The sequence below is a fragment of the Pithys albifrons genome, chromosome 2 (assembly GCF_047495875.1).
Source record: "Pithys albifrons albifrons isolate INPA30051 chromosome 2, PitAlb_v1, whole genome shotgun sequence".
NCBI classification, from domain to species: domain Eukaryota; kingdom Metazoa; phylum Chordata; class Aves; order Passeriformes; family Thamnophilidae; genus Pithys; species Pithys albifrons.
In genome coordinates this window covers 83,716,963-83,743,596 of record NC_092459.1, presented here as the reverse complement: position 1 = coordinate 83,743,596, position 26,634 = coordinate 83,716,963, and the positions used below count along the sequence as shown (strand labels likewise).

At 37.8% G+C, this 26,634-nt stretch overlaps 1 protein-coding gene across 4 annotated transcripts in view; it reads right to left on the bottom strand.

Moving 5' to 3' along the window:
- Positions 1-26,634, bottom strand: part of BIRC6 (baculoviral IAP repeat containing 6) — a 175,464-nt gene that overhangs the window by 125,331 nt on the left and 23,499 nt on the right. For all 4 annotated transcript variants that reach the window (XM_071575748.1, XM_071575775.1, XM_071575765.1 and 1 more), the window contains exons 6-14: positions 25,754-25,836; positions 24,375-24,597; positions 24,114-24,274; positions 22,346-22,404; positions 20,263-21,657; positions 13,145-13,294; positions 8,223-8,448; positions 4,007-4,167; positions 900-1,031 (exon numbers count right to left, since the gene is read on the bottom strand). In XM_071575748.1, coding sequence (XP_071431849.1) covers positions 900-1,031; positions 4,007-4,167; positions 8,223-8,448; positions 13,145-13,294; positions 20,263-21,657; positions 22,346-22,404; positions 24,114-24,274; positions 24,375-24,597; positions 25,754-25,836 — 2,590 coding nt within the window. The remainder of the gene's footprint in view (positions 1-899; positions 1,032-4,006; positions 4,168-8,222; positions 8,449-13,144; positions 13,295-20,262; positions 21,658-22,345; positions 22,405-24,113; positions 24,275-24,374; positions 24,598-25,753; positions 25,837-26,634) is intronic.

The window sequence follows — 26,634 nt, the reverse complement described above, 5'->3', positions numbered from 1 at the left end:
AACTCATAACCAATCTTTACTGAAGGACAAAGAATTGATTAAAACAAAAAAACCTAAATAATAAATTTAAAACAAAAAGACTGATTTGTTCCCCCTGTGGTATATTCAAATTACTGAAATCATCATTCACTCATCTGCTGCTCCTTTTTCAGCATGAAACATCTCATTTCAGCGCCTTTATCACACCTCTGATAACTTCCCTCATCCTTTGCAACACCTTTCTTGAACACATAGAATCATACAATGGTTTGGGCTAAAAAAGACTTTTAAAGTCATGCTCTAGATAAGCCTGATTACATGACCAAAAAGGAGGTGTAAAGTAAGACTGTTGAAAGGACCAAGAGAAACAACCACAGCTCTGGAACTGAATCACTCCAACTGAGTGGAGCTCCCCTCATGCAGACCTACTCTATTTGCCTTTCACAGTCTAAGAGATCTTGTGGAAGAGAAAATAGGCACAGTCAGTGTGAGGTGACTCAAAGTCAACAGGCCTAGTTAAGAATTCTTTATTAGCTGTTCCTTATTTTCTTGGTTTACAAGCAATCTCTACAAAAGCCAGACATGCAAGGAAAAGTAAAATACTGCTGGAACACTGTAAGAATTTAAGTTAGGAAGGTGCCATATCAATCTACTTTGTTTCTAAATTCAAATAAATACTAATCTGCTGCTAAGCACCACACCTCTCCAGTAGTCTGGGATTTTTTTTGTGTGTGATTGTGTTAAACTTTCAACTCATAGTGCAAACAGACCAGTAAGAAAAATAACTGAATAGCAATGAGAAATGAGTTTATTTAAATGGCTGAGAATTTTTCACAGAGGAATTCCAGTGTATCTTTAAAAGAAGGGGAAAAAAGTTCATATTTTAAACAAAATACAACAAAATAAAATATAACACTTACATTGTGGTTCCTCTACATCCATATACTGCATTTCTTCATTGAATTCCACCAGTCCCGGTTTTCCATTTCTCTCCACTTCAATATTATGAGCTGGAGATAAGGGAAATGTGATCTGTCTATCTACTGCTGCTTCTGGAAATAAAAGTATTAGCAAGGTTTCAAACATGGCTCAGTGTTCAGAAAAAACAGAAGCAGTAGTTCTCATAGCAAAACGATAAGCTTTTTGCCCACAACACTATTTCTAATATGAACCCATAAAGATACAAAGGCATGATTTTCATCTTAGGATTGAACTGAAGTTGCAACAGTGAAAAAAGTATTTCTGAATGACCTGTAAAGAGTCTGTTTTGCTTTAACACTGCCCAAATTCTTTCCCCCTAATAATCAACTGCAGATTACTCCTAAGCAATTAGATTCCAATATTGAAAGTTTGGCAATTTAAACTTAGAATAACTGGATTGCTCCTGACAAACACCAAACATTATTTTGGTAATACTAAAATACAGCCTTTTTGTCAATTAAATGAATCATGGATGAAGAAGACATGCAAGCAAATTAACAAGAAGCATATACAGTGAATTAACTGCCACAGCAAAACCATTAGTTCCAAACCAGAAGAATTATGCCTCTGGCCTTTCCATTGCTACATGCTGCATATTTAACTGTTTCTAGGGGTCCTGTCATACAAAAAAATGACTGAATATACTCTCCCCTACACATCTTCTCTAGGTCTCATTATCTTCACATTTCAGTTCCTTTCTCCCCCCAGAGAAAAGAGGGAATGTGGGAAGTTAATTGAATTTCAGTCTGAGGTTTTTACACATTTTCAAGAGCCATGAAACAGTCCTGAATATTACTTCTGCCTAGGATTAGAACACTTTGGATAAGATCCATCACTGATATAAATTATCTAGGTTTGTCTTCCCTTATAATGAAATCATTAGTACCCTATTACTTCCATCCAATACTGCATAGGAAAAAGGCAAATGTCAGTAAGGTCCTTTTTCAAAACTCAGGAAATTGAAAAAGGGTATCAAAAACTGCAATGCAGTTACTCTTTGGGAAGATATTAGTTAAGTTATGGCTTCCCAATCCTACTGAATTACAAAAAAAGACCTTGCCAAGGCTGCCTTGCAGGTGCTTTCTCATTTCCCAGTCTCTTCCAGGCTGCCTGACCCTTCATTCCATGCTTTGTGCACCCTAATTATAACATAAAAAAGCAAATTCCAGTATATTCCACCATGTAAGGAAGTAAACCACAATTTTCTGAAAGAGCTGTGTTATGACTTCTGATCTGTATGCTGTGCTGAACAGCATTCCCACAGAGCTCTGGCACTCCACAGCAGAACCAAAAGTCTCCAAGGACTTATCAACTTACGGAACTGTTTGCTCAGAAATACTTAAAACTCAAGCATTAAGGAAGGCAGTTTAGCTTTTCTTCTACTGTTTTGTTCTACAAGTGAAGATTTTCAGATTAATTCTGACATCCAGATCTGCAAATGGACTGAATTCAGGCTGAAAACAAAGCAGGTTCCACTCAGGAGAGCGACATGGACTATCTGTCCTATCTTTTAATTTGACAGAACAAATTTCTGTTACATGTTAAGGGTTTACTTCAAGCATTAAAAATGAATAAACAGAAAGAACACCTGTTGACTGCTGTCCTGCAGTCACAGACAGCACTTCTGCTAAATCTAAACCACCTTGTATCCTAAGAGAACAGGCTTTTCTGAAAGAACATTACTATGATAGACTATTTTGTTCTTGGACAACAACCAGTTTACAGTATTTAAGGGAGCATCTCCAGCACCAATTTTTGTTGTTAAATACTGGAGGATGCTACAGAGTGGGAAGTTGCATGAAAGAGAGTAATCAGGCATTGGAATGGCCTGCCCAGAGAGGAGGTGGATTCCCCATCCCTGGAGGTTTTTAAACTGAGACTGGACGTGGCACTGAGTGCCATGATCTGGTAAAGGGACTGGTATTGGACCAAGGGTTGGACTTGATGATCTCGGAGGTCTTTTCCAACCCAATCAATTCCATGATGCTATTATTCTATGTCAATGATCTTTGGTATGCCTAAATTCCTTTTTTAAATTTACAGCTGTGTTACCCTTGTTTAACTGGGATGCTCTCACTTAGTATTTCAAAAAAATAGGAAAAAGGAAGAAAAAAAATAGAGCTTTTATGATCATGCTTGCTCTTCTCCCCAACACATTTTATATCCAGCAGCCAATTTAATAATACCTGACAGCAGGATTTCTCTGAAATACTCAGTTCCCAGAAGCTTTTGAAAAAGAGGTGGCCAAACAAAGATAACCAATTAATCCCTCAATAAAAGGAGGTGCTGTGTGTAACACCTTCCTCTTGGATCAGACAGGGTAGCAGGACATGCAGTGAACACACTCACCACAGGAAAATCCCACTGGAGGCACTAACTCTTCGACATCAAAGAACTGACTTTTCAATTTATGCTACCCCCTCACAGGTTCTCCAACAGCCAGTAAGACACAGAGGCCAGTTAGGAGGCTTCCCAATGCAAGAGCATTCCTAACTTTGGTCTACTTTGTCAGAGCTGCAAGGACCAAAAGGTGAAATCATACTGCAGCTTTCACAGGGCTTAGTTAATAAGCCAAATGATGAGAGAATTTCCAAGGGAGCCAGGTTTTTCCTACTACCATCAAGAAAAGCCTTGCTATTTTCTCACTGGCAAATAGATTCCTTCTGTGACTTGGAACAATTTATTCTAATTTTTTAATATACCAAGACCTGAGAAGAGCATCATTTGTTTCATCAGTTAATCTCTAGGATGATTTACACCTGACAACATATTTTTCTAAGGATTGTAGGATGCAAGCAGTACAGAATCATAATTGAGTTCAATCTTTTTGAGCTCAATACTCTTCTTTGTATAAATATCAAGATTTGGAAACTGTCTACATTCATGATAAGTGAAAACAGCCCACGATGAGGAGAAACACAATAGAACTGAAATAAGTAAACTCAAAATTAATTTCAAGCAGTTTTTCTGATATACATCCCAGAAAATAATGAGTTTGAGAAAAAAATAATGTTCTGAATGAAAGGTATCCTAAGTTCTTTCTTACCATTGACTTTCCCTAAGCCTGGAGCTTTATTTTTCAGTAAAGTCACTTGAATCTGGGGAATGTTTGTGATGTTTGAATTCAAAACAAATTTGAAGTCCACATGTCCAACCATACAGGCTTTGGGTAGAACCAGCTCAAAGACATGCTCATCCCAGCTATTGCTGTGGGGAAAAAGAGAAGACAGTGACCCAGTGTTAAGAGAACTCAGATCAAACAAGAAGCATCACACAGTGCATTCTCTGTCTATGCACAGTATCTTCAACACTTTGCACTAGTTGACATCCACACTCATTTCTGAAGTAAAAGTCTTTCAAACTTTCAAGTTCACCATATTAACTTTGTGAGGATGTTAAAAAGCCAGTGAATAAGACAGAGTGAAACAATGTTTAGGTAAAAGCAGCACTGGAAAGGTTCCCTATTACCTTCATTCCAGCACCATTTTCACATTACTATAAATGCCAGTTACTCATTTCCACGGAAAAAAAGTGGAGGAGAAAACCCCCAAACACAACACTTAAGAAGTGAAGTGTATGAAAGCACAATACTGAGTACCTTGAATCTCTCTGAAGGTGCCCTTTTCTGTTGTTTAACACTTACCAAAGTCACTGTCCAATAGTACACAAGCCACATCCAGAGACTCAAAACACTGGTTTCAAATTATTTTTAAAACACATTTGATAATTCACACAGTATGAAAAGTGCTTCTTACCAGATGCCCACTCAGAAGCCTGTGCTGTGCAAAATGGGGGCACCTTTCCTTTAGTAAGTCAAGTTTGTGTTTTGAAGACACATTTGGTTTACACTGAAAGTGCAAACTTGAGACAATAAGTACCCCTCAATAATCTATTCCAAAGTTTGATACACTACAGTTTGCAAAACATACTTCAAATCAAAGAGCAATTAAAACTAACCATGTCTCAATTGTACTTTTTGTATACAGTTTTTCAGTTGGTTAAAACTTGGCTGCAATAATGCCAAGGTCATGGGTTCAATTCCCTATATGGGCCATTGACTTAAGAGTTGGACTCGATGATCCTTGTGGGTCCCTCCCAACTCAGAACAGTCTGTGATTCTGTGAAACTTCTCAAGTTAGCACTAAATATTTTTTAAAATTTAACTTTGATAGTCTGCTTATTCAGTTGTATAACTGAGAACGCTAAGAAACGAGTATGATGCTATAAATATTTTTGAGATATCTTTCTAGCATCTAAATCACAAAACGGTATTTTAAGTGAAATAATACACTATACATTAACTATTATGCAGAAAACAATTTTAAAATAGATTAAGGAATGGTGCAAATGTATGTAATTGGTTACAGTACTATCCCTGAAGGCCAGATCTCCCTCAGGCACATAAAACACACGTAAAAGAGATTTCAGGTAAAAGTAATGAAATGGCATGCCAGTTTTCCAGAAAAAGCAACAGAGAAAAGCAGTGATTTTGGGAGGAAAGACAGACAGAGGGCAGCTTGTCTTGTGGTTATGAGTTAAGAAGCAACAGTGAAGAATTTTCAGCTAACTGTACAATAACACAAGTCAATAAAATATAATGAAAATGTATCCTATGGTTCCAGGGAAAAAAACCACTCTAAAACCTCTAAGCAATTGTAATTCTAAATACTTGGAATCACTCACGTGTGCCCTCTGGCTTGAAGAAAACACAGCCCAGTGGAAAACAGGGAGAGGTTTGGGGCAAGTTTTTCATGTCATGTAAAGCATGGACTAAATGAGACATTCAGAGGAGGCAGACTTAAAAACTAAGTAATATTCTGCTCACCCAGTTTTAGTTAAAGACCTGGTACAAACCCAGAAGTGAATAATAAACCAGTTTGCCTGCAGCAGTCCTCTGCAGTGTGTGTTGCAAACAATGCATAGAGCCACAGTGAATTACAACTGTTACTTGTCTACTCCAGAGAACTGTTTCTGGCAGAATGGAGCAGCAGATGCTCAACAAGTATGGAATAACAAACCTCCATGAAGATCTCACACTAATCTAACAGTAAAGACATGTTTTTATATACCTGTGGCAATAAACTTCACAATGTAATTCTCTGATTAGTCAAAAAATACCCGTTGAAATTACATTTTTTTAATTTCTTGTAGGTCTATTTAAGTGCATCCTGTCTATTCAAGTGCAAGTTTCAAAGTAGCAAAAAAAAATTTACTTCCTTATTATTTTCTCAATATTTTAGCATATGCATTCTAAGTATCACTTTTCTATGATACTCTAATGCAAGGTCTTTAGGAACTACTCTCACCTTTGAAACCCTTCTACATTTATAGCATCTTCCTAAAGAAGAACACACAATCCATACCATATTCTAAATGCCAATATACCATCATTCTCATACCCACAAAATACTTTTTAACACAGTTACTCATTCCTTTTCTAGAACAGCCCTCCATTTGCTCTTCCACTACAACTGAACTTTGAACTTCAGAGCCACTTCCAGAGTTTAAACACTGGAAACACATCAGTACCCAAGTCTTCTTTCCTTCACATATTTTCAAATATGTCTCCATAAAATGAATACATAAAATATATCCTATGTAAATTTAAGAAAAAGCCAGGACTGAAAGAGCATGAGTGTAATATAATGCTATTCCCTAAAATACATTTACAGGATTCTCTCTTTCTATCTATTTGAGAAACAAAAGAATTACCATATCAAATTGCATGACTCATCTTTTAACCCTGTAATCCCACATCTTGATAGGTATCAGTATGAGGCACTCAAAGAGGAGATAAAAGGAACTTCATATTAAGAACTAACAAAATAATCCAGAAATCAGAAAGTTTCTTTCCAGGTAACTTTTAATTAAGAGCTAACATTGCTTTTAAGATTCTACCCTAAGAACAAAAGGACTCTAATCATTTTCATCATGAGTCATTAAGCAGCTGTCAAAGATTCCCAGTACTAAACCAAAACTTTTAACTTTACCTCTTTCCAACCCTGGTTTATTTTGCAGCAGGCATAATTCTTTTTCTCTAAGGAAACAATACTTATAAGTCAATTTTCCATTTATCACATTCCAATTAACAGCTATTACCTTGACTCTTTGCTTCCTTGTATCTTCATATTGTTAGGCTTTTTACTTTTCAACTCTTGTTGAACACACTTGGATAATCAATTATTTTAACTGAAGTTATTTTGCAAGGAACCACCTCCTTTCCACTTGCTACATACAGAATTTTGCTCACACAAAGCTAAACCACAAGATAAATAAAGGTTTTAAAGACTATAATACCCTGAAAGCTTTTAACCACAGCTTATGAATATTTAATTACAGCAAGTTCAGCTCCTGTTGGATGTCAACTCTGAAAATGCCTGCAACTATTACCTGTTTTCCCACATGGAATGCTTCATTATCACATGCCACCTTCATATTTTAAAATAAATTGCAATACAATTTCATTTAAGACAACTAATTAATCATACTGGCACCTGCAGCTTGCATTTTCTCATTTTAAAAAAAAATTAAGAATGTGTATATGCATAAGAAGGATGAATCAGACTTAAAGAATATATGAAGAATATCTGTAACTCTGGCAAAAGTGCTTGTTTAATTATATATTGAAATGGCAAATTAAAACACCCCAATTCAAAACCTGATGTTTCAATTTGTTTCAAGGTCCACTAAAACAACTTGGGCAATCTTACAAAGACCTACAATCCAAACTCCCAAATAGGGACTATCCTCTTTGAAACTACATGATCTTAAGCTTGCACAGTAGTTAAAAACAATGAAATTGCATGAAATTTGTGACTGGACAGCTATACTAGGTAAGTATGTATGGCCAGACTTTGCGAACGCAGCTTTGGGCAGGGCTCTCCCCACGTGGGTGTGCCCTTCCAGCCTGCACAGTGGATTTTTTAGGTCAGGCACAGTGTGTGCAGAACTGGCCCCACCGTTTCAGTCCTGAGGTCCATCTGCCACGGCCCAGCGAGCTTGGACAGTGACAGTGAAGTCCTTGGGACTGTCACAGCACCCGGTACTAACTGGGGCTGACCCTGCTGAGCATCCGAGATGTGACAGGATGGGATGGCAGGGAGGCATTGAACTGCCAGGGGACGGTCCCACTGAGACTCGAACTCAGGTCCTTGGGATTCAGAGTCCAGAGTGCTCTCCTTTACACCACGGGACCGCCCCACACAGCTGTACTAACCAGCTGAGAATACATCCCATTGCTGCTGGGCTGCACCCCTCCCTACCTGTCTGTCTGCAGCTTCCAGGTACGGGTGTGCTGCGCTGCATCCCCGTGGTGCTGCTGGTGCAGGTGCTGCGGGTGCCGCCTCTGCTGCTGCTCCTGCTGCACTTCCACCCAACACGGAGGGACAGTGGCTGAAAACCGCGGCGTTAAGGTCTCAAAACGGGTCAGTTCCACCAGGGATGTCAGTGTTTCAAGGGAAAAGGGCTGGTCCACCAAAAGATCGACTCCTGAATAATTAGAGAACATACAGTAATTACTACACAGATTTTTTTTTCCCAGAACATCCTATAATAAGACTGAAATATGTCCAAACTGCTATAGATAAAAATGACTACATGTTATATGAAGATTTTTCAAATAATATTAATAAAAACCCAAACAAACAAAAAAGCACACCACCCTAAACAGACAAAAAACACCAAACACAAGCAACCAAACAAACTTGAAGCCTTGAAGCCAGTATCCTCTGAAGGCACTTCATTTGGAATAAATTTTCTAAGTACTGAAAGCTCTGAGGATGCTGTGTGGGATTTAACCAGAATCATCAGGAATAAGTAATTAGTCCGCTACACTTTGAAGCTGTAAAACTGACTAAACATTGTTTTCAATATCTCCATTGACTCAGGTTAAAAAAAAGTTTTGTATTTCATGAAAACAGACATACAGAATTACTATGCAATTGTGACATTTTTTATCACACGTTTAAAACTTCACTTTGGCACCTGCTTATCAATATAACTTCTTTTATGGTGTGTAACCAGCATATTGTGAAAGGCTCAAAAGAGGGGTGAGTGAAACACAAACAGGCTTTAGGTGATGCACTTGAAAGTAATGTAATGCACTGGGCCTAGGCAATTATTATGTCTTCTTGTCTTCATATTCAATCCTTGAACTGAGGAAACAAGGATATTAGTTAAAGTACTGAAAACTAAAATATCGTAGGAAGCTAAACACCTAAAGATACCACAAAGAAACTAAAAATAATCTGATTTTCTGACAAAGAAAAAAAAAGATGGAAAATAAGATATGCACAATGTAAATTTTCTTGTATTTTGAGCATTTTTGTGAAAATCTTTTACTTGTAAAGAAATGATGGTTTTCAAAAGGAGAACATTTGCTACCTGACTACTACTTCCACCACCTCAGCTGGGATATAATGATACACCAACACAATTACCAGCCTCCCAATGAAGTTAACATAGAGACTGTCTTGGAAAGCAAGCCAGGTTGAGCTCAAGGTGAGACACCCAGAGTCAGGTAAAAAATTCACTCTCATTGCAACTACAATAATTTCTGCTCTTCAATCTAGCAGAGAGGAAAATGCTTTAGAAATTAGAAATGCTTTAGAAACTGAATTTCAATAATATGGCACAGACCTTCTTCACTTTTTTAACTGCCAAATGTGAACCTCATTAACTGGATGACACTGCAATGAAAAGTGAGATCATTGCTCAAACTGTACAATTCTATCTTTGAGCAGACTGGATTTTTCCTGCTTCGTTCTTCTTCACTCTTTAACAGAAACAAATACAAATTCAGAGTATTCAGAGCAACCATGCACATGTAATGTGGTATCAACCCCTAAAATTGAAAAATGAAGGACTTAACTTTCCAGTGCTACCAAGTATACTTGGCTTCTTTGAAAAAATTACAAGACTTTTATTATATTCTAATAGAGTGCTATGACAAGCTAACTTGAAAATAGGTTTTAAACTGGTCAGAAAATTAATATTCTTTTCCATTTCACTTTAAAAAGATCATTACTTTATACCACTTCACCACAAAAAACCCTCTGCTCCTTGAAAAGAAATAGTAATCTAGGATTACTATATGGTTAACTAATTTTCTTCTAAAACAGTACAATTTAAAATGCATCCGAGTTGTAAATCAGCCTAGAATAAAAAACTTAACAAATGCATTCTATAACATCAACAACAGAGAAAAATAAACACATGAACAAAGCCCACAGTATATAGGAACAATATATGGGCAAAAGCTTCTGCTTGTTGCAGGAGTTCATCTCCCCAAGGAGAAACCCAGAAACCTTTCTGCTGAGCTGTGTCTCTGTGTGAAGAACAGGCTAGGACAAATAAGGAAGAAAATGGGGGGATTTTCTGTTGTATCATATTTAAGACTAAAAGAGAAAGAACACTGATGTTACAAATTTTGTGGATGAAGGCTGACTGTGATCCATACAGGCAATGACAACTTCATTAATGAGAAGATGTTGGCACAGTCCTAACAGTCATTCACATCCACGCTAAGAATCCTGAGGTATTGACTTTGGTATTCTTGAGTAGTTCAGAGTAAGAGCTCTGCAACCACCATTTGGTTTCCACAATTCCCACCCAAGCCCTCTCATTTCAACACTGGATTCCTATGACTATTACACTTCTCTCACAGCTTTTAGTGGCTCAGTTTGTGTGTGTGTGTGTGGCTCGGCTTCGCGAACGAAGATTTGGGCAGGGCTCTCCCCACGTGGGTGTGCCCTTCCAGCCTGTGCAGTGGATTTTTTAGGTGAGGCTCAGTGTGCGCAGAACTGGCCCCACCGTTTAAGTCCTGAGGTTCATCTGCCACGGCCGAGCGAGCTTGGACAGTGACAGGGAAGTCCTCAGGACTAGAACCTACAGCACCCGGCGTTTCCCAGGAGGTCTCCCATCCAAGTACTAATCCGGGGCTGACCCTGCTTAGCTTCCGAGATGTGACGGGATCGGATGTCAGGGAGGCATTTAACTGACTCAGTTTGATGGCACAGCAAAATAGTACTCAATTTATGAGATTGTTACTGTGTATCTAACAACTCTTTGGAAACCATTACACACCAAGATCAAGCAATACTATGCTGTCTGAATTATATGACTACTTAAAGGAGGACCTTTAGCTTGTGGACAGTCTAAAGATACAACTACTTTGAAGTCTATGCATATATAGATCAATTTCTTGTTCCAATAAGCCATATTCAAGCCTATGCAGAAGGTTGGATGGGAAGGAACTTTAAAAAAGGAAAAAAAAGTCATCCTTACAGTACTGGTAGAATTTAAACAGTAATTATCATCTACGTGATTTATCAGGATAGTCAAAGTTACCACTTGATTGGAAGTCACTGAAATATGCTGATAAGCTACTGTACAGGGAATGCATCCACTGAAGCACATCTATGTCCTCCATATTGATATTCTCAGTTTTGCTTTATCTGCCATTAGCAAAAGAAGGGTGCAGAAGACAGTCACAGACTGCTTTCCCTCACAGATACACAACAGTTTATTTCCTAGTGATTTTCAGACTTCAGGAATGGCTTCTTCGGTGAAAAAGAGGAGGAGAAGGAGAAATTCAGTTCTGAAGGCAAGAGCTGTAATGCTGATTACAAAAACCCTTACGACAAGAAGCATCTTTTCCTTCCCTCTCTAGATTGATTCTTGTGAAATAAAATCAGGGTCACACAAATACAGGTAACACAAGGCTGACAAGCAAGCAAGGGTTTTGGGAGAAAGACAGCAAGTAGCCTGCTGACAGCAAAGAGGCCATGACCCAAAAAGGTCCCTGTATTGCCAGTCAGTCTTCTCCCAGCTTTTTTTGTTCTCTGCAGCTGCAGGGAGACACCCCATTACACACATGTACACACAAAATTAACATAATTTCTCTGAAATAGTCATAGCCATATGAATGGTTTATTTCCATAGTATCACTGCTTTAGCTTCACACTTTATATTATTTATTCTTGTATTTTTCATTCTAGGTAATCTATTCCCAGTGTATTCCTATTTCTGACTCAACAGACATAACCAAAACTTCCAAACTCCAGTCCAACTGAAATAATTATGCTTTCTTTCTCTATCTTGAACAACTGCAGGTCAAAACAAAATTAAAAACATAATAGTTTTACAGCTCTCTCATAAACAATTCCCTTTATAAAATCTAAGTATGACTATATATATGTACACCCTTTAAAACCTCAGCATGACTCAAACCTTCCTCAGGCTGAACCAGCAAAATTAGATTTGTTGTTAAGTTTTAGTAGCAATTTATCTACACTAAAGCATCTTTGATGAGGGCTGAGAAGACCGAGAGGCCCACAAAGGAGGTCCCATAACCTGCAAACTCGCTGTTCTCCCTGGCAGGCAGGAGTCCCTCACATGTCTTCCCATCTACCTGCCCGCAAAAGGAACAATCCTCTTGCCCAACTGCATATCTAACCTAAGTGAGTCAGGATATAGAAAAAACAGCAGAAAAAAACACAGGTATATGAGAACTGCAGTAAAGACAACACCTAGGTAGCACATTTAGGATAAAAACACAATTCAGGCAATTCAAAACAATTCTTGCTGTCCAAGGGTAGACATTCTGTTGAGGAAGGAAACTAATAGGCAAAGGACAGAAGAGTTTGAGCTCAATCCAGACAAACGGCTAAAAACAAAAATCCAAGATTTTACATTATAAGCTTAATTTATCTACAGCAACTACACTGCCTGAAGTATAGGGAGTATCAATTCCATTGTGTGCAGGAGTACCTGTTAAATACACGTCTTGCACCATTTTATTAAGTAGAGCTGTACAGCTTCTGCCTTTTACATAATGAAGACATGATTTTAATTCCAAATAAAGATCACAAGCCTATTTAAACTATGTGGGAAGCTCAGTGTCTGCACAATTATCTGTTCCTCACTCTCTGCCATGCTTAAAATGACATGCAGAGATTAGAAAAACAGTCAGTTATACACAAGTTGTTGACTGTTTGATTTTTTTAAATCAGGAAATGCTTAAGGAGTACACTTGTACATAACCAGTGACAGCAACCAGAGAACTCCAACTCTGGGCAGCAACAAAATTACAAAGCAGCATGCTACTACATAATTGAAAATATGCAACTGTCAAAAATTATAGAAGTTGTTTTACTCACAGTACATTTACATCTGTGCAATTTACCTGTAATGCCTGGACTAGAAGGGTTGGATACGGGCTTGGTGCCTTCTGAAGACTGTTCTACACTTTTGGAAAGGGATCCATCTACCAGTATATCAGCTTCATCTATGTCATCACAGGTCCCTCCAATCTGAAGGAAATGAAGTTCTCCACCTAAAAACATTACAGACAACAAAAGAACAAAGTTTAGACAGGCATACAGCTAAACCCAATTCAAAAGACTGGCTTGCAATTGAGCTGCTATGCCATTACAACAGTAACCATGCAGGACCTGAAACCAGTAAGATCATACAGGAATACTCATTTTGTTTTACTACTATGATTTTTTTCAGGGCAAGTGCAAAACAGAAGTACAAAAACACTGCAGTTGTGATGGCATTAGAGAAAAGACATATTGGTGAAAGGAGTTTTAAAAGGTAATTAACAAAGGAAACCTCAATTATGTCACTTTCCATAATCCAAAGCATACTTATAAAGAGAAAATATTCCGTCATTCAAGTGAAGGCCTACAGATACACATGGATGAACTCTCTCATTTACAAAAAAGTCATTTAGGTTGGAAAAGACCACTAAGATCACTAAGTACCACCACTAACCCAGCACTGCCAAATCCTCCACTAAACCATGTTCCTCAGTGCCACATCTACATATCTCTTAAATACTGGCAGGGATGGTGACTCCACCACTTCCCTGGGCAGCCTGTTTCAATGCTTGATAATTCCTTCTGTGAAGAAATTTTTCCTAATATCCAAGCTAAACCTTCCCTGCAGCAACTTGAGGCCATGTCCTTTCGTCCTATCATTTGTTACTCGGGAGAAGAGGCCAAGCCCCACCTTAACTACAACCTCCTTTCAGGTAGTTGTAGAGTGATAAGGTCCCCCTTGAGCCTCCTCTTGGGCTCAAGAGGAGCTTGTACTTTAAGTCACTGAGAAGGAATGTTCAGTTTTACATAAGGCTGTGGGGGAGGGGAAGCACCGTTAACCAGATTGAGAAGTTACAAAAATTCTCCTCAGTAGGATTCAAATATGACAATTCAAGGGTAAGCCTGACATGTTTTTTTCTGAAAAATGTTTACAGACTGACCTTCAGCACCTGACTGACGTTATGACAAACCCTGCTATGCAAATTATTCAGGTAATTTGAAACAAACCAACCTGAGAATAAAAATGTAATAAAAACCAAGATAAAAGCAGTTATATGTTGTGCACTGTGAGGGGTGAGGGTAGTGAAACAGAGTGATCAAAAGGCACAAGGAGGCAAAGAGTGTGTGAGAGGCACAAAAAAAGACACGTGAGAGGCACAGAGAGAGATAGTAGAGGGTAGGTTTGTTTTTTTTAATCTCACTAAGAAAGGCCTGACAACAAATCATTCTTTTAACAAGACAGAATAACAAGAGGAAAACAATATATCAAATGATCAAAACAAAAGAACAACTCCATGGATAGGATTTATGCAGTGTGGTGTGGGAAAATCCACCCAGGACCTGGGTGATGCTGTATGAACGCAGAGTTCCCGGGATCTGAAGGGATGGGTCATTTCCTCACTACCTGTATTTTGCCTTTTATTCTAACTTACTAAAACAGCTATTTCATTAAGCCATTTCTTGGTGGGGCTTCTCTAACTGAGATCCAGGAAGGTGCCTGTACTGCCCCTCAGACCCAGCCTACACACTCCTGGTTCAGAACAGCACATCCCAAGATGATCCCAAGCATGGAGGGGAAGAAAAGTACTTATAGAGAGTAACACTAATGAGTTTCCTTGAAATTAAACAGCTCACAAATTAGCAATTTTCCTCACACAGAGAATTAGATACACATTGGAAAACACAGGCCCTGGCTGCTTTATTTGATAGTAAGGCAAACTTGTTTCTTTTCCACTCTTTTAACTGCTCAAAGATAAACAGGAGCAAAAAAGTCCTTACCATTTTATCCATACTACAAGAGTCATAATCTCTGCATTCCTCAAAGATTCCAGCACTTTTCCAAGAAAAAAAATCTGTGCTAAACTTGAGCGATCTCACTTCCTCTGACTTGTTTTTAAAAAGCTTCTGCAAAGAAGTTTGTGATGAACTTCACTTAGACAGTATTAGCCTCTGGTTATGCACACTTTCCAAAATCCTGGGGAGGGTTTTTCCCCTGCATCACAAAGGAGGCATTTGCCCTCTTAGAATATCCAAAGATAACCTTCTTTAAGGCATGCTTAATTATTTGTTTCAATGATACTGTAGTTTGTATAGTCTTGTGCCAGTGAAACAATCTGTGCAAAAGCCAATACTGCCTTTTTCTCTTTTTTTTTTTTTTTGGGTGTTACTACTGGCTCATCATTCACAGTGCTAGGCTGAAACAGTGACTCTGGGTGGTAACTACAATTTTCTGGTTTTCTCTCTTTTTTTACTGCTAATCTCCTTTCTTAGTATTTTGTGTAGCTTGAGACCGGATGGGTTGGATTATGCTAAATTGTGGGGCTTAGTATGTGCTAAATCAATGCTTTGTGGAACTCTATTTTGATTGAATGTTACCCTTTGAACTTTTGCCAAGTACTCTTATTTTCTAAAGTTTACCAGTATGTATGGCCAGACTCTGGGAACGCAGATTTGGGCAGGGCTCTCCCCACGTGGGTGTGCCCTTCCAGCCTGCACAGTGGATTTTTTAGGTGAGGCACAGCGTGCACAGAACTGGCCCCACCGTTTCAGTCCTGAGGTCCATCTGCCACGGCCGAGCGAGCTTGGACAGTGACAGTGAAGTCCTCGGGACTGTCACAGCACCCGGTACTAACCGGGGCTGACCCTGCTGAGCATCCGAGATGTGACGGGATGGGATGGCAGGGAGGCATTGAACTGCCAGGGGACGGTCCCCACTGAGACTCGAACTCAGGACCCTGTGATCCAGAGTCTGGAGTGCTCTCCTTTACACCACGAGAAGTTAACAAATAACCAAATAGCTAAAAGGAATTAGAAAATGAAGTTATACCACAGGAAACTGCACTAAACAACTTACACTCCCTTACTTTCTCTTGACGCTGGGCTGTAGAGAAAGGTCAGCTTTAAATCTGCAAGTTCAGAACACTTGAAAAATGTCATCAAGAGAGCTATCCCAAAACCTCACTCCAACATGATCTACACTATTTTTGGAGATTTTAGCTATAAAATTCCATCCAGACTTACGAAAAAATAGAATGCAATTGAATAGGGATAAGGGAAAGTTACTATGCTTAGCAAGAAATAATTAAAAGAGCTATTATGGGATGAAGAAAAATCAGCTAGCCAGCAGTTCTGCAGAAGAGGCTCTTGTGAGTCAGAAGATAAACCACATTCAATTTCCTGCTCTAAAGTGCAAACATTCCACTATGGGTACACGCACATGGTATGTACAGACTGCAGAGCTTCTTAAGGAATTCTGTTTCATTCAAAGACATCTGCAGGATTACTGTGCCTGGGTTTGGGTATCTCATCAAGAAACATGTGGACTGGCTTGTGCAGGTCTTTTGGGAGGGGAAAGTAAGGGTTTGGGTTTTTTTCTTTTAAAGTCCCTATGGAAAATTTAAATGGATTAGAGATATTCAGCTTGAGAACAGGAGTTAAATAAACTCTGCCTTCCCCTTCTTTACTGAAGAAATCTCTTTCCCATGTTCCTAACAAACAGTACAACTGGTATGACTCCAATGAGACATCAAGAAGACAGTGACAACCATAGCTTGGAAATTTATGCATCCATAAAAACCTGTATCTGACCCTCTTAAGCTTTAAATATAATCAAAAGACCACTCTATAGCTGTATCCCTATTCAAAACCAATACCTACTCCATAGCTCCAGAATGAAGAATTTACTTATTTTTTGATTATTATTTTTAATGTTACAAAGCAGAATTTAAGCTGTATATTAATGATAAAAGGCAAAACATTTAAACCCTCATATAACAGCACACAAAGCACTACTAAGAGGGACATTAACTACAGTTTACCTTGGCCAAGAGGAAGAGAAGAAAGCAAAATACCAAGAGATTTAAGTCCACCATGTTTGCTTAACAGAACTGGAACCAAGAATATACTTGCACACTTCTTCCCACAGGTCAGCCCCAGGTAACCTTTGCAGAAACAGATAAGTACCTGAAGCTGACACCAAGTGGTAACACTCTGAAGTGGGACTCACAAGGATGGATAACACCAAATTCAGGTCTAAAACATCTCTGCATTAAAGCACTTCAAATCTAAGCACCCATTCACAGAGGTTTCCTTTCCATCATATCTGAAAGGCAGCTATGGAAAAATGCTATGGTGTACCAATGAAAATAATGTCAACAAGCAGGAGAAGCAGAAAAACAAAAAGGTTATTCTATCTCTAAAACTTTCAGGTATTTAACTACCTCTTTGACTGCCCTCACCATCCAAGCAAGTAAACAGGAAAAAATATACTGTTGAGCTTATATTCCTGAACAGTTTTCCAACATCCAAGCAATTCCAATGCATGGATGTCCCAAAACACCTACTTCACATTTTCACTTGTCTTTGCACTACAAGCTCCTTTGAAGAAAGATTAATGTTGAATACATTAATTAATATTGTTATTCTACTTTCAATACATATCTTCTAATGCTGCCAGACTGCAGGCACTGCCCCATATGTGGCAGTAAACCCAGAGGATCAGACTTCAAAGCGATTTTGAAAGAAGCCTGGGAAAACTCCATTTAAGAAAAAAAAAATATTTAAGAAAAAAATAACATCTTCAGACACCCAGCAGCTAAGCAAGAAATTTTACACACTTACAGCAGAAAGTTTAAACGATGATTACGATTCAAAACAACAAAAATTATGCAAAACCTATTCCATACATTAAGTTATTCAAATGTACAATAAGATGTAAGATTAAAAAAGTTACATTAATAGCTGAGGTTCTTGATTTGCTTTTTCTTTTAGTGTTCCTGAATTTTATGCCTTACAGATATTTATATGTAATTCATACCCAAGAATTCTTTACAAAGCATCATATTGTGACTCTGAGGCTTCAGACATACCTGGCACCCAGACTTCTAGCAGACATTGATCCCTAAATATTTATAATGGCTTTGGACTTAATTTATCGAAAAATTACACCACGAAAAGTGACTGAAATGTTAAAAAAGGAATAGAAATTGAAAGCTTCTAAAGACATTTAAGCAATAGAAACAATGAATTCCAAAGTCCATTCTAATATGACTGAGAACAGAAAACAGAAGTTCCAACTAGAGGTACAATGCATATAAATGAAAGGCAGGAATTATCAATGGATTTTAATTTAAGTAATTAAAGTACTGCATTCAAAATAGGAAACTTATGGGCTGAGAGATACCTGTAGCACACTGGACTACAGAATTAAAAACCTCAAATCTCAGTCATCTTAAAGGCAGCAAGAACAACAGAAGTCCCAGCAGAGCTATTTGCAGTTACTAGATGGATATTGTAATACCCAGATATATTTACTGAAAAAGCAGAATGATGAGTTTGTCTGTTCTAAGGAACATGGAGTATTCTCCAGTCAGTAACAGAGGTGGTGGCTGTCTAGGCAGAAATAAATACTCCACCACACACAGAATAAATGCTTCAACTCAGCAGACCTGTTATGTTACACTCCATGTCCCAAAACAGGTTTAGATTATACCAAATGCTACAAGAATGTAATTAATTACCAAACACACCAACACCTGATGGGAAAGCACCATGCACAGTAACAATAAGCCCCTTAACTTCAATCATTAATCTTAAAACACAAGAAAGACAGAACAGATTTGATGTAAGAAAGAAATAAAGAGTAATATGATGAGTAATATGATGCTGTAGAAAAAAACTTAGCAAGGTTAGGAGTTCTTTGCAATGAGATTATGGTTTGATCAGCTAAGGATAGGTAAAAACATTATGACAGGGATATGATACACTAACAGGTTTCAAAGACAATTAACTTACAGATAGAGTCCCATTTTAACTAGGAAAAAGCATCCATTTTTAAATACTGCTGAAAGAGTTTAACAGACATTTCTTCAAAAGCAGTTATGAAAAGAGAACAATTTAGTAAATATGAATATTACCCTTGGGAATCTGCAAACAAATACTAGTTGCTAACATGCAATTTTTTCTGTCATATTTGAAAAGCAAATTTAAAATCTCCACTCCTAAAACTCTTGGTAGGTAAGTGATAAAGATGGAACTTTTAACAAAACAGATGTTTACAACAAGCTTGACTTTATCTGTTGGAAATAACAAGTAAATCTGATTTAACAACCACTCATGGGAGGAGTGTAATCAGTGTGACACCACCACAAAAGGAGAAAAGGTATCAATTCAAATTCTTCTAGTAGAGAAAAAATTCAACACGATACTGGTGGGAATTAATATGAAATGCATGAACCATTCCATCAGCTTAGCCCCTCAGAGCCTAAGCACTTTCACCAGAGCTGCATACAACTGCAGAACTAAATAAAACACTGGTGCATGGAAGATCTCAGCCATTTCCACTGCTCCAATGTGACACAAGGGAAGCAGAGAGTTGTGTGGTGGTTTAGGGACTTACACAAAGTAGTTGTTGCCTGGAGTTGATTTATATGCCCCTTCTATACACCCTCTTCCCCAAAATGTCTTGTGTTCATTTGAAAAGAAAGATTTAAAAATCCTGCATGGATAGTCTGGCTCTCACACTCAAGAAAATACAATCCCATTTGCAGAAAGCTGAATCAGAACCAGCACCACACTACCTGAACTAAGATAAAAATGGCCACTGGAATAAGATATAAAAGCATTCTCATCTCTATCCTCTTGAATATCATCAATTACAAACAGGAGACATTTTTCAGAAACGTGATTTGTTTAGCACAGAAGTAACTACTTACAAGAACTACTTTTATTTGTTTTAGACTTAAGAAAATCTGTGCCTCTACAAGACCAAATTTACTGGTACATTGGAAACATGCAAGAATTAGTCCCTTTAGATATTAAAATCTACATTTAAGGTGAGGAATTAACTAGAGTCCATGATCCCCAGACCAGAGTTAAACTGTATGTAAATTCAATAAAATTTGTCTATTACAGTTCAGAAATCCTGTAATATAATACAAATACGGTAAAGTCAATATTAAAAAATAAAGAATAGTCTTACCTTTAGTGCATGCACATAATCTGTCTGTGCCCGAACAGTATATCACAGAGACAAAAATATCTGGTTCCTCAGTGCCCTCTTTTTTAGGTGGCTCCACTTTGGCCAGAATTTCAAAGTTCGAAAGGTCTAATATTTTTACATATCCTCCCTGAGTAGTTATTACCAGGTGCCCCAGAGTAGAGATCTCAGATCTTCTTTCTCTCCCACTGCCATTTTTAGCACTTAATTGTATTTCCTCTACAGGCTCCTCACAGTCATCCTCTCGATTATCCAATATATCTGGTGGGAGCAAAATCATTGAGGTAATTGTGTCTTGGGGGTCTTTGATATGCTGGATTTTTACTGGCTCCTCCTCTAGAGTAACTATTCTAGTGGCATAATTCATCTTATAAAGCACTAGGTATCCACCACTAACACTTCTCTGTTCAGGCTGAATAATTAAAGGAGTTGTTACATCTGCTGGTGACTCGTGCTGGATTACATCAATATTTGTGCCATTCACCACAGCAAGACTTGATTCTAGTTCCCCTTTCCTTCTATTACATAGTGCTGAGTTTAATTTATTTAAATTATTCAAGGCCTCTACTTGATTTATTGCACTCAGAGATTCAACAGGGCAAGTCCTCAGTCCCACTAACAGATGGACTCCATCTGCACAGGGTGTGATTGAATCCACACACAGGTTCTCCTCCTCCGCAAACTTGGGCAGCCGCAGGCACTGCACCAAAGTGCCCGGCTTGGGAACCAGGGAGCTCCACTTGTCCGAGTCCGGAGACGTCAGGGTGGCTGCAGCATCTGCAAACTGCTGAATGTAAGTCACAGGGGGGTCCTGTAACAGCAACTGCTCCTGACTGTCCAGCTCCATTTCAATGATCTGGGGAACTGTGAAACCATCATCATGGATACTTTTACTCATAATATTGTTCATCTGCGAAAAGAGTTTTCCTGCTTTTTCATCTGACTCCTTAATGCTGTACAGCAGCAATACAGGCAAAGTCCTCCTTACCAGAGGGGAATTCAGTTCTGAATTAGTGCAGGATTCATTGTCAGTTGATCCCTGTTCTGAGACACTCTCCCCTCGAGTCCTGCTTAAGCCATCCAGTGATCTCTGAGAGTTACTGCTAACAGGAGAGGTAGCAGGTGATTTATATGTTAATAGACCTCCAGCTAATAAACAAGGAAAGGGAATGTTGTGTTGTTCTAGATGTTTTTCCTTCATCTTCTCACTCTTACAGTTGGCCAAACAGGGATTTGCCCCAAGTTCTTCCAGATCCTTAACCGTGTCTTCCAAAACATTTGCTACAATTTCCCACTGAAGTTTTTCGGGTTGCTGAAGAACACTGAGAGCTGTTATATCGAGGCTGACTTCCATAGTTTCTTTTTGTGATGTATGCCCTTTAAAACAGAAACATTTAACATGATATATATGCTAAAATAAATTTAAAAAAGGAATCATATTGCATATATCACTATTTACTGAAAAAAAATCTTTACATCTCATGCTCTTTTTTTTGCCCACTTGCTGATCCTTACTTGAAGACAAACTGGATTATGAAAAATAAACATGTAATCTTGCCTTCCATCAAAATTTCCAACTAAACCTCTAAGAAAACAACAGAAGAACACTAAGCAGAGCACTGTTCTGCTTCCATATGAAATCTTTATTCAGGAAGAGAAATACTTTATCAAAGTGTATATTCACAGAGAAACAATCAAGATACAGAAACTTTCTGGCAATCCCCTGAATTTAAAGGGTTTTGTACAGCTACAATTTGTTCCTGTTCTAAGTAAGTTCTTTTATCTTGGTTAGTGTGCTTTATTGACAGCAAGATAAGCGATGATTGTTGTCAAGTAAGACATTTATTAACCAACTAAGTAGGGTTTTTCTTTGCTCCTGTTTGTAATCTCTCCACCATGCAAACAGTGACTTAAATACTGGCATTGCTTTCAAAGTAAATCCTTTTCCTTTTTTCTAATACAGTGAATATAATATCACTGATTTTGACAGAGCTTTTTTAGAAGACTGAGAAGAACAATTTCCCCTTTGACCTCTAAACAATTACATTGATCAGATATAACCTACCTGTCACAGATTCTGATCTGGAATGCTCTTCACTGTCTGAATCCTCCAGTAGGTCATCACTAAAATAAAAAAATGCATGAATGACATCATGTACACTGTAACACTATGCTTATTTTTTAATTGAATTATTGGTAATAATTAGTGAAAAACTAATGTTTATTATAATTGCCCATTCCTTTTAGCTGGCACTGTAGATCCATGGATGAGTTCATCACAGACTAACAAAATAAAGACATTTTTCCTCTATTATCAAAACACTAGACCAGCTTTCTGTTTGTCTCACTCTGCTATTGTATTTTCTACAATTCTGACATAAATGAAATTAAAATGAAAGCCAGTATATTGCTTTTAAAAATACTACAAGATTAATAATTTCGTCATAAAAGCAGATTCTGATCAAGAAAACTCTTCAAGAGAAATAGGCCATTTAGTAGTTCTAAGAATACATGAATAATTTATGCACCTGGCTTTTCCAATATGAGAAATGATTTCCTATTGCAGGCTCCTTGTACTCAGTGAGAACAGTAATGCCTTTGCAGCTTCAGGTGTAACTATTCGCACTACCAAGTCAGATCCTCAGATTTCAACAAACTAGATGCTTGCTCCTCACATCCAAGAAATAGATCTTTTTTAGTTCAAACCTGATGAACCTTCACTTTATGTGACAGAGACAATTCAGTACTTTGGTTCTCATTCAGCTTCCCCTTGAGTGGGAAAGTGATAGTAGATTTCATATAGGTTAAGATGCTTAGTTCTGAGCAGTATGATTGCACTGACTGCACTATCCTTTATCCAGCTCTTAAAACTGGTTTAATTCTTTAACTCTTAAGGAGTTCACAGCCTTAAAGCTACAGTAAAAGCCCAGTCAGCTGTTAGATCCCACATGCTGATCCTGCCCATGTTTCTACATACCCTCTTCAGAAGAGCAAGCTTTGTATTTGCTCTGCAGTACTGTAATCACACCAAGCTTAAAACCAAAGATGTACTTTACTGTGCACATAGCAGTACTGTTACTTTCCATAATGGTGAACTTTAAGAAGAAACATTCAGAAAACTAGCAAGACTCTCCAAACACGTTTCATCCTGAATTTTCCAACAATTATTCACTCTTTTGTTTGAGTTTTGGCAATACGAGAAAGGAGTTCCAGACTGCAAGAAGCATAAATGGAAGAATACTGCTTTTTCTCATGTGACACTTCTTGAGGACTGGCATCCCTTCTAGCTTACTCAAAAGCTTGCAACAAGACTGTCTAATTGTTTATACAGTATGTGAACATGTATTAAAGGTACACAATTAAGTACTAATTCCTTGCACATGCACATCTGTTTTCAGAATGACATAAGCAGAAATTACAGAGAAGCAATCAGAGAAAAGCACGTTCCAGAGGTCCATGAGTAGCCTTTACTTTCAAAACCTGAAATGTATAATCTGTAAATAAAAAGAAAATCCAAAAACTGATCCAAAAGTTATAATCCTTTGTCTTTGTTCTCCACCTCTGAAAAATCAGCGCAGGGCAGCAATGAGATCTGCAATCTCTCTTCTAGAGGAGTATAAAAACTGGAATAGCAGGAGACTGGCTTTAAGAATAGAAATCTAGGTTATTGTTTTTCAAATGTTGAATTGCATACAGATACACAGTGACTAAAAGTATTATCTCCATGAAAAAAAATAGTTACCATTCTTACGTTTCACAAAGCATGACAACTAAATGGCATTTATCACTTAACACGGCAGCATTTCATATTTCTGCTTCTTAGATTGGCATACCTGTCTCCTTCTAATTTTGGTATATCTGAGCAGCTAGATGAGTCTTCTAACCATGCTAGTGTTGGTCTCCTTGAGTCAACCCCTGAGCTCTGTTCTCCTGATAACATAAGTTGCTGCACAATAGCCGGATCATACGCATTGATTTCAAATTTCAAGTGGACCTGTGAAATCACAACAGCAAACAGAAGACATATTTGATTCGAATTGAGATATACTTAGTCAAAAAATAATTAATAAACATTGATTGTTTATATTGCATACCTTCATAAGTTTGGAAACATCCCATATACAGATCTTTCCTCGTTTTGTTGCAGCAGCTAGAAAATGAGGGCAACTTCCAGATCCAAAGCAGGTTATTCTGTCAGTGCCATCTGTGCAGGGAAATTGTGCTGGACTTGTTGCCAGTGTGACTGAAAGAGGTACATTCTGAGTGTGCTCACCCTTGACAAATGGGCAGTTTGGGGAATGTCTCTCATGTTCAGACCTTTTCATATTAAAAACAAACAGAGCAAATATTGATTTCTTACTGTGCAAAATACAGACATTATATACAAGCTCAGCGCTAGAAGCGAAGCTGAAACTGAACTGTTTGAACTCTATTGCAGTCAACCATATGAAAGAGTTCTGAGTTCTACTAACACAGCTTTCCCTGCTCATCCTCAGTAGCAGTCTGTAGTAAAGGTTTTGATCCCTCAATGCACATTCATATCCAAACAGATGAATCTACACAGTGCTATTAATACAATTAGTCCATTAAAACAAGATAGGCAGTAGCCCATAAGTCCTCATGAAGAAAAGCATAGATGAAATTCTACAGAATGTACATTAGAATTCCAGTGTTATGACTGAGACATCATTATAAGTAGCTTTAGAAGCAACGTTCTGCCTTTAATTCTACACCCATAGCTACAAAAATTAAAACTGAAACAGTTCTGAATGACACACTGACCGAGAAGCATGGAGAAAAAAACCCCTAAACTCAATATACACCTAAGGCAGAGACACAAGAGCTATTACACAACTACAAAATGTCTGGAAATATTGTGTCACAAGGGAAAGTAGTAGACAAAGACTGTGAAGATAGTGTTACTAAGGAGAGGTCTCCAGCAAGTCAGGAATCTGATGTGTTCAAGGAACAATTACAGATTACCAAACAATCAAGACAAAAATTACGTTAAGAACTCTTCAATCAATATAAAGTCCTGCATTTCTGTCACTATGCACAATTATGTGATTCAGGAAACTAGTCATGGATGTTGGAATTTTACATAAAAGCATTGCAAGGCCATTGTAGTTTATGGACTTGAAAAGAGATGTGTTCTAGTTACAAACATACAGAAGACTGAGTTTAGATCCCTGCAAAGAAATACTGGCTGAACAACTTTCATGGAACAGTTTTAAATCAAACAGCAAATGAGAACTAAGAAATAAAACCAACTACGATTTTTTGGATTTACTATTATACAGAAATCATTTTGTAATTTGTTCCATGGAAACATTTTGGAAACCCATTCTTGTCAAAGACATGCCCTAAATTCATGAGAAATCCCATTGAGATAATGTTGATTTTTGTTGTTCAAGAATTTCTAACCTCTTCAACAAGAAATTAAGTCTACTTCAAACTCTACTTCAAACCTTACCAAGGCTCATCTGTAGGCTCCCAGCACACCAAGCACACACTGCAGGTAAAGCACATGGCTCTGTCATCTCCTGATGAAGCAGGCTATGAAAATAAGAAGGAACACTTGAAATTTATACAGCTATGTACTATGAAACACTTCAAGTGGGTGATCAAATTCTTCTAGTGAGAGTAAAGCAGCACATCAAACATATAAAAGGCCACAATTATATACTTTAAAGTGGCAGTATTTCACGTTAAATATAAAAGGATACACCACTTTACTATAAAAAAGATTCAGAGTCAACATCCATACAAGTCATTGGAAAAAAACCACAGACATGGAATGGAACTGACTATTTTTAGTTTGGAAAAAGTTCACAAGACTCAAAAAATTTAGAACCGCAGCAATGCATGTTGTATGCTTGGATAAACACGGGTTAAAAAAATATTCCTACAAATCTCCTAGGACATTAAGCATTCTCTATCACTCCTATGCAAAGAACAGTTGTTACTAGCTAAAGTAACCGAGGAAAAACAGTGGAAATTTCGAATCGCTTAACATTCAGCATTTTCAAGACCTTGTTTCAAGACATGCTTGGGAACATGCAGATGAAATTCCAATATATGAATTCCTTGCATCTCTTCTGCACAAGTTCACGAAATCCTCCAAAAATCTTAAACACCTGCACCTATCGGGCCTTGTAGTTGACATATTGAGGTAAACTATATTGCTGTCAAATGACAGGCATTGCCCAAGCCATCATTATCTCATTACCTAAACACATACGATTTTTTTTTTAAGAGGGGAAATAATTTCAAAGAACAAAAAATGGAAATAAGCAAAAGTAGTGGAATAAAACATTGAGGTTCTATTTATTTACTAAGCCCAACTATTTAACG